The 8017-nt window shown below is 31.5% G+C and overlaps 1 protein-coding gene across 1 annotated transcript; it reads right to left on the bottom strand.

The window, feature by feature from the left end:
- Window positions 1-511: 511 nt before the first annotated feature.
- Window positions 512-3918, bottom strand: LOC149485822 (fungal protease inhibitor-1-like). Its single transcript, XM_089699114.1, has 3 exons — window positions 3851-3918; window positions 2112-2311; window positions 512-771 (listed from the first exon to the last, which is right to left on the bottom strand). The coding sequence occupies exons 2-3, from the start codon at window positions 2308-2310 to the stop codon at window positions 653-655; spliced, it is 318 nt and encodes a 105-aa protein (XP_089555240.1). The 5' UTR covers window position 2311; window positions 3851-3918; the 3' UTR covers window positions 512-652.
- Window positions 3919-8017: the final 4099 nt, after the last annotated feature.

The following is an 8017-nucleotide window of genomic DNA, read 5'->3' as shown; positions in this document are numbered from 1 at the left end:
TTTGGATATAAAGATAGTGGAACTATAAAATTGCATCTATCTTTAAATAGACAATCAATGTAACAATCGTCAAAAAAATCTATTATATCAGTATTCATTATTATATAAAATGTTTTTAAATATTAAATAAGATAAAGTTATAATAGTACCAGTCACAGTATAAAACTTCACTTTAGATTTCTTTTAACTAAGTTATCCCGTATCCACATTCCTAATAGGAAATTCAATACTTTAAAAAATGTGAAAAGCCTTCCGTTTTAGATATTTACAATTTAACACTCCAGTGAATATATTTCATTGATCTTATTATTACAAACAAGTAATTTACTAAGGTATTCTCTACAGTTCAATGTAAATTAGAAACAAATTTTATCTGACGTGCCTAGTAGGTACCTCCAGCAAAAACGAAATGACTAAACTTCCCTCATAAATTAAATACCTACCAACTCATTCGAATTAGAAATTTATGAGGGTAACAAAAGTATAGGAAAATGATAATAAATGTAGACAATTTTATGTAAAATATTTTAATTATTAAAGCCTATATCGGTTATAGCATTTGTATGTGTGTAGTTTTTATTTAGGTATAATGAATGAATATTGTAGTCTAGGACTTTGATTTCATGTTTAGGTGATATCAGCTATCAAAGATTTAACGTCTAGGTGCAACTTTGGTGCAAACTCCTTTAAGGCACTTGAGGGGTTCGCGACACACAGCCGAGGGGGTCTCTCCCAACTCCTTACTGTAGGTCTTACACGCCGCGCCTTCCGCTGAAATCATATAAAACATGTTTAATATAGAAATTTTTTTACACATCTAAGTATTGGAAATTGGAATAGAAAATAAATAAATGAGAAACAGTTTACGGTTAAATTCTAAAATGTCACGAAGCTGTTAAGCGCTTTATAGACTTTATTTCACGCAATTCTAAATAAAGTAAAAAAATGTATTTCTTGCAATCGTTAAAGTCCTCAGTTATAAAGATCTTCTAAAATGAGTTATAATATTTTATATTAACTACAAAACATGTTCCTTGGTTACAGTGAGATAAAGTTTCATAGTATTATTAATATTCAAAAACATAATTTGTGATAATTATTTTTGTACGTATTAGTCAGTTCAATAAAGAAACGAATCTTCAATGGCGGCCAAAGCTGACTTTGACAGATGGTAGGATCATCAAAAAAGAAAATAAAAATAACGTAAATTGATAATTATTTTATTAATTATTTCAAATTGTTTGTTGACAAACTTTTTTGTTATTGTATTTGTGTATTTATATGAATTATCATATTTACGTATACAGAATGTAATAAAATCCCCATAATACTTGTAATAAGCCCATAAAACTGAACAACTTTTCCCAAAGAACATGTTTTGTCAAATTCCAATAAAACATTATTTACTTTCGCAAATGCATAATTGTCATTGTAAATTTATGATAAAAACTATTATAGGGAAAATCAAATACATTTTAGTGATTTTATTTTTCCATTTTTTTTTTGCATACCGTACGGCCGTGTGTGAGCGAGAGGGAATGATAAGCGCCGCCATTGAAGATTCGTTTCTTTAAAGAACTAACTTATAGCGTCAGACTGTTTTCTTATCTTTATGTAGAGATTGTCTAATCTAAAAATGAACGCCCCTCCACTGTGTTTACGCTCACATTCAAAGTACGTGTATAGACGCAATACACACAAATTGGTCTGCCTCATTGGTCGTTCAGTCCTCCAGTCCCGTCCATGCCCGAACGACAGGACCAGTTGGCCAACTAGTGCATAAATGACGCGATGCACGACAGAACGGACGTGTCATTCCGTACATAGCGCGCTCTCCCCGCCATACAATGCTAGGCACCTGAACTGATCGCCCGATTAGTTGACAAATCAGTGCGCGAGTGTCAAAGTTTGCAGTAGAATCGACGCGCGCACACATATAAAGTGGTTCAATAATTATTTGTCCTCACACATTGAAACAATTAAGTTTAGTGGAGGGGCGTTCATTTTTAGATTAGACAATCTATACCTATATAATTAGGTATAATACGAGTGAATAGCTTTTTACAATGGTGATATGCAATAAAATTGTCTATTTAAAAATCAATACATACACAATAAGGTCACACAAGCGGGGCAGCAAGCGCATTTGCCAGCGTGGTTGGCGCGGTAGGTCGACGGTGTTTTGCAGCTCTTATCGCTAATTTTGTTTGTGCAGGGGTGCTCTTTGCAGTAGGAGGAACCGCACACGAGGTCTCCGTATACGAAGGTCATGGCGCACGCCAGAAGAACTAGCACGAGTGTTACTTTCATTCTGAAAATGAGTTACGCTTTAAAATGCGATTTGCAATCATAATAGAGTTGACTGTTGAGTTCTGTTCTCTCTTAGTATAGAGATAGAGATAGATATGATTCTTTGATATTATAATTTGAGGTGGATCTGGAAATGGCATAAGTCAGTATTTTTTAATCCGTCACCGCAATTTGTAGAAACTTAATAATATAGAGTCTGAATTAAATAAATTTAAAATAAAAATTGCATATGAAATTAATTAAATATTTTCGATTCATTTAATTATAAATTTCATCAATCTGATTAATCCTATAAGGAAATTATAAATGTTGCTGCGTAGAGTAGTTGAGATTCATTGTTACAATCAGCCTCATTTGTCCCTTTCGTCATTTTCTTAAAAAATATCGCATTTAAAAATTTAAATCCAACATTTAAAATTTACCATAAATTATTGTCCCAAAAACTTCGTTCACGGATGAATGCGGTCAAAATGGCCGCGATATAGGGCGCGTTCCCACTATGTCGTAACGACTAATTTATCGTTCGATGACTGTCGTCTCTACCTGTTCCCATTATAACGATTGTTTGTCGTCAACATTTTTTATCGTTTAGCGACTGTCGTATCTAGCTGTTCCCATTGGATCGCGACGACATTTTATCGTTTCCTGGCAGTCGCTTTGTCGTTTACACATCATCAGCAAGCTACAAATCTAGTCGCCTCTGCGTTCGCTTGGTGATTACTAGTGCGTTTACTCTCCTGAGTTCAATGGACGTCATAGAGTTGCCGTCCACGATTTTTTATCGTTTTACGACTGTCGTGCTTGCCGTTCCCACTGTCACGACAAAGTGTCGTCACTGCAAAAACTGTCGTAGACGATAGTAAATTGTGTCGTTGTAAATGTGAACACCTCCATTTAAACATATAAGCCACGACACTTAAAACTACACGATTATCTGTCGTCACGACACGGTGGGAACGCGCCCATAAGCGAGTTTTTCATCGTTCCATCTCTTATTACAATCATATTTCACGCTGATCGCGTCCAAACGAACGGAATCGATTAATATTGGTTTCGATGTGTCATGAGAGAAAAAAACAGCTAAGCCTTGCGAGCTTTGGTATTAAGCGACAATGAATTAAGGTCGTGCGCGGAATAGCAGATGTGCTGAAAGATCTTGCGATTACTGAAAAGCTTACATTTCTGATGGACTTTCACAAGATAATCTATAACGAAGACCATTGTATCACTGTACCTTGTATTGTTTATATAACATATCGTAATAAAGAATTTAGCGATTAAAAATCACTATTATACGATATACCGTTAAATTTTGAAAAAATCACTTTATAATCAAAACTATCTTAATTTTTTAATTCGTCATCAAACATTTAGGTTATGAAGTGGAAAATCTTGATAAAATTTAATTTTCAATTTTATATTTAATTGAATATAAATAATTATTAAAAATCTCTATAAAATATTCTTATCCATTACTATATTATTGAACGATATTAGTATTTTTTGTGTATTTAATTAATTATAATTATAATTTACTTACTTGATCAAAGGTGTCTCTTGCACTTGAGATGTAAAAATGAATGTGAGGAAGCAAATCCGTTTATGTAATATAGACGAACTTGTGATAACCCCGATTCATGTTTACTCTTTATTAAGATATCGAGAATACATTATCTAGAATTTCTCTAGAAGTAGCTGTTATTGTTACTTTATAATTCCATAAATTTTGTTTCGGTAAAACTCAGATAGTCATAATTAGCGTTTAACGCGAAATGATAATCTCGGTTATCTATTATTATTGACGTAAAACGTAAATGTATCTTTTGTACAAAAACATTAAAAATAACCAAAAGACCAGAATCCTAAAATGTATATCTTAAATACTTGTATTGAATTCAATTAATGTGAAGGTATTATGTATTTAAAGGTAATTAATTTCTGTATGGTATAAAAAGCGAATGAAAGAATTAGTTTACCATAAATTATGGGATAGATAAGTTTTAATTCAATTACCCCGACAAATATGCAAACTTTTCCTTCTTGCATTTTGCAGTAGGTATTTTATGAATCGGAACTAGCTCCACCAACAACAAACTTTCCCGCCTCACCCACAATTACTTTGCACTACGACAGTAAATTAAAACTTACTATGGCTATGTTATTTCGAATGCCATTAGCGAACTTTTGTTGACTAATGTGAAGTAATTTCGTTATCATATTATGAAGTGTCTATAATATAATATGAAGGTTGTATAATGTACACCTTCGGTCTACTCGTATACATATATATAAATTGTAATGTCGTATACTTTTCGGATCACAATTGGTGGGTCATTTGTAGTTTTTATTTAATATATAGGTAGGTTTACATTTTTTGATACCTAATGGTCTATAGATATCATCTCGATCTACATAATATGCACTGTAGATTATTTTATCTATCAATTTTTTTGTAAAGAAAAAGCATTCCCGTTCGTTTTATCTTTTATGTATGTGATCATTTATTTCTACAGTAACTAATGTTCATTATTCAAAATGCTATTTAATTACAACTGGACGAATAGTTCTTCATTATAGCCCATTTGAATGAACGTCATGCTTATCTATTCAAATCTTCAGCCATTCAAAATGTTGCAATGTTACGTTAGAGCCGAGTAAATAATATGCTATTATTTTAATTAGTCTGCATAGTTTGTTTTACACAAGCAAAACACGTAATGGAATAAGAATCTTATAACTTTAAATTTTGTTATAAACTCCATTAGTAATAATTGGTAATAGAAATAGTGTAACATAATGGTTCCTTTCGATACAGAGAAATACGTCTAACCAAGCAAAAAAGAGAAATATAAAGTAACAATTCAAAGAAAATGGATAATATAAAGAAGTTAATTAAATAAAAATCATGCTGTCTTGGACTACGAAAGGTGAATATGAAAATAAAATGCAGCCGTAGCGCATTGCGTAGCACGTGTAGACTGTAGCAGTGTACCTGTAATATATAACTGAATTTGTTTTAACTTCTAAAATACAATATTTGTACTGAATATATTATATTATAATATCATCTTCATAAAATGCGCATTTTTTTAAATTGTGTAAGTCAATACTGTGACTAGAATACTAAAACTTCAAAAAGTTATAACTTCAGATCTATCTTAACTAAATAGTAGGTACATATTTTTCATTTTTATAGCAGACTAAAAATAGATTTATATAATAAATAAAAATGCTTTTCTCTACTTGAAAATATTCTCACGTATGTTTTATCCAAGAGCTGGCGTTGGCAACTCTAAGAAACAATGTGCTGCTATTAACTATGCTTAATAAGCGTATACCTACAGCCGCCTGCAAGCAGCAGAATTGCGACCTATTTTCTTCAAAGTCTACAAATATATACTCTTTTTATATTTTTAGTATGATTTTGTTGGAAGTGAAGAAGGATAAAAGTTCATTTTCATTTCAGCAGCACATCAGCAGATCAATGAATGAGTTATAATTTTGGAAGTTGATAAAAATTATACCTAGTGATAAGCCTATAAGTATAGAGTGGTATGTATAGACCTGATTAGTTGGTAACTGATAATAATTTTGGGTCACTGAACTTGACAGAAATAATGTTGACAGAGCTATTAAATTTGCCTTCTATCCGAGAATTATTATCCCGGTAAATTGACGTAGTAATTTCTTGGTAATGTTATTGATAGTTATTACTTTTAACCGACTTCTTTAAAATTGTATTTTTGGGCGTACGTACTTATAAAATTTATTTATAGATTTCTAATTTTAGAAATAATTATAGCAATTTATTATTAAAGTTTGTGATACAGGATACAGCACAACAATACCTCGGAAATTAATATTCACAAACAACAACATCTCAGGATGCTCGAGAGATATTCATTACCGTGAGCCGTGACCACAGCGAGTACAATTTTCGTCGAGTTTACAAACTTCGATATCAGTAGGTAAGCTTTTATATGAAGAAGTGGTTGAGTTTTGAATTTTCGTGTAACCTCTTAAAATTATTTCGGTATAATTTATATACAAACTTATACCTTCCAATTTCCAACCAAATTAGTTCGATACTCAAAACATAATGCGATTCATTAGATAAACTAATATTACGAGAATTGAGGTTGTCAGTAAAGGTCAACGTTAACATTTATTAGAGTGTCGACTCCACTCTGGAACCGATATTTCGTCATTAAAATGTATACGAAAACGGATGATATTTATCTCTACCTAGCGAATTATTCGCCCTCATTTTGTTTTTCTATTTTTATAAATGGGGAGGTACCAAAATTATTTAAAGGCAATGTTGTTTGTAAGTTTCTAATCGTCTTTAAAAAAAGAGGTGCCTAATGCGACTGATTTTTTTCGTAAGTTGTTGAAGCATGTTAATTGTTAATATAAAAAAAAAATATTTTATAATAATTTGTAAGTTTTTAATGAAGACAATAAATTACGCCGAATTTCTTAGAAGATAAAAACAAATAATGTTATGCATCTTCATCAAGACGGATGAGAGAACACGATTCTTCTGTGTTTGTGATAATTCAATTCTGTACGCCGACTCGTGATACGGCATAAATAAACTTATTTGCAACGGGGAAGTACTAAGCGTAATTAATATTCTCAGAATAATTATATCCTATCATAGTGTAAAGTGTATTTTAATATTTCCATGTTCCCCATTGCATTCAATCTATTGCCGCGGGCATTAATTTGCTCGTGCTTCCCAACGTGAAGCTATTCCATTTTTAATTGATAAAGACATTACGAACAATGGTAATGATTTAAAAACATCAAAATACTAATTAATGAAGATAGTATACAAACTGTGGTGGATGGTGTTTGAGGTCTTTGAATATTTTGAGCCCCAATTAACCCTCTTACTTACTGTTACGTAAGTTATCTAGATTTTAGAAAAAAGTTAATTATGTTAAATCTCAGCGGCGTTATAGGTATCATCATGTTATAATATAATACCTAATTAAGAAGCAAAAGGATCATACTCATGTTTCACATTATAGAACACGATCATACTTAATTTTATTACCTAAAGAAAAATATAGCTCATTTCTTACTCAGACTAATAAACCTCTGGTATAATATTAATTACGTCATAACCGCGAAATAAGAAAACCGCGAGGCTATATCCATACTTTACTGTCCTGTATTTTGTAATTTTTTTTACAGGTATGCGAAGTTGAACAAATATACTATTATTTGCATTTATGAATAAAAATTTTTGCAACGATTTTTTATTTATAAAAAATATACCTCAATTAATTACATTCCATAGGCACGTGTAAGGGATGGAAACCTTTGGCATTTTCATCTGAAGCCGCTGCGCACTAATGGACTTTTATATGATTTCTAATGAAATTTTGTATACGCCGCGCTAATTGAATAGCAATGAGCATATGAAGTTACTTCCAAAGCTTTGCTTTATTTAAAACTTTACAGTTTCGCTAAATCAATCTCATACTTACATACTTACTACAACAAATGGTGCAAAAAATATGGAGTCTTTTCCCTTAATACATCTTAGTAATTAATTGCTTACATTTCTTCCTTTTTTGCGAAAAACATGTAACTAGGTAAAATTTTTATTACGTGCACAAAAATGTAACAGCATCTAAGTACAGGTACTTCAAGCAATAATTCACCCTTCACGCAATCCTGGAAAACAATCAGTTAA

The sequence above is a fragment of the Colias philodice genome, chromosome 9, assembly GCF_061535455.1.
Source record: "Colias philodice isolate Cphi_HAF_F1 chromosome 9, ilColPhil1 Martin Lab GWU primary, whole genome shotgun sequence".
NCBI lineage: Eukaryota > Metazoa > Arthropoda > Insecta > Lepidoptera > Pieridae > Colias > Colias philodice.
Note: the sequence above shows the minus strand (reverse complement) of the source record. Positions and strands in the feature narration are given on the sequence as shown.

What these genes read in the sequence shown, in the direction of transcription:
- LOC149485822 (XM_089699114.1), bottom strand. Translation starts at nt 2,310, where the DNA reads ATGAAAGTAACACTCGTGCTAGTTCTTCTGGCGTGCGCCATGACCTTC. An exon ending in CGCTTGTGTGACCTTATTGT is followed by an intron (nt 772 to 2,111) that starts GTATGTATTGAT and finishes ATATGATTTCAG; the next exon opens with CGGAAGGCGCGGCGTGTAAG.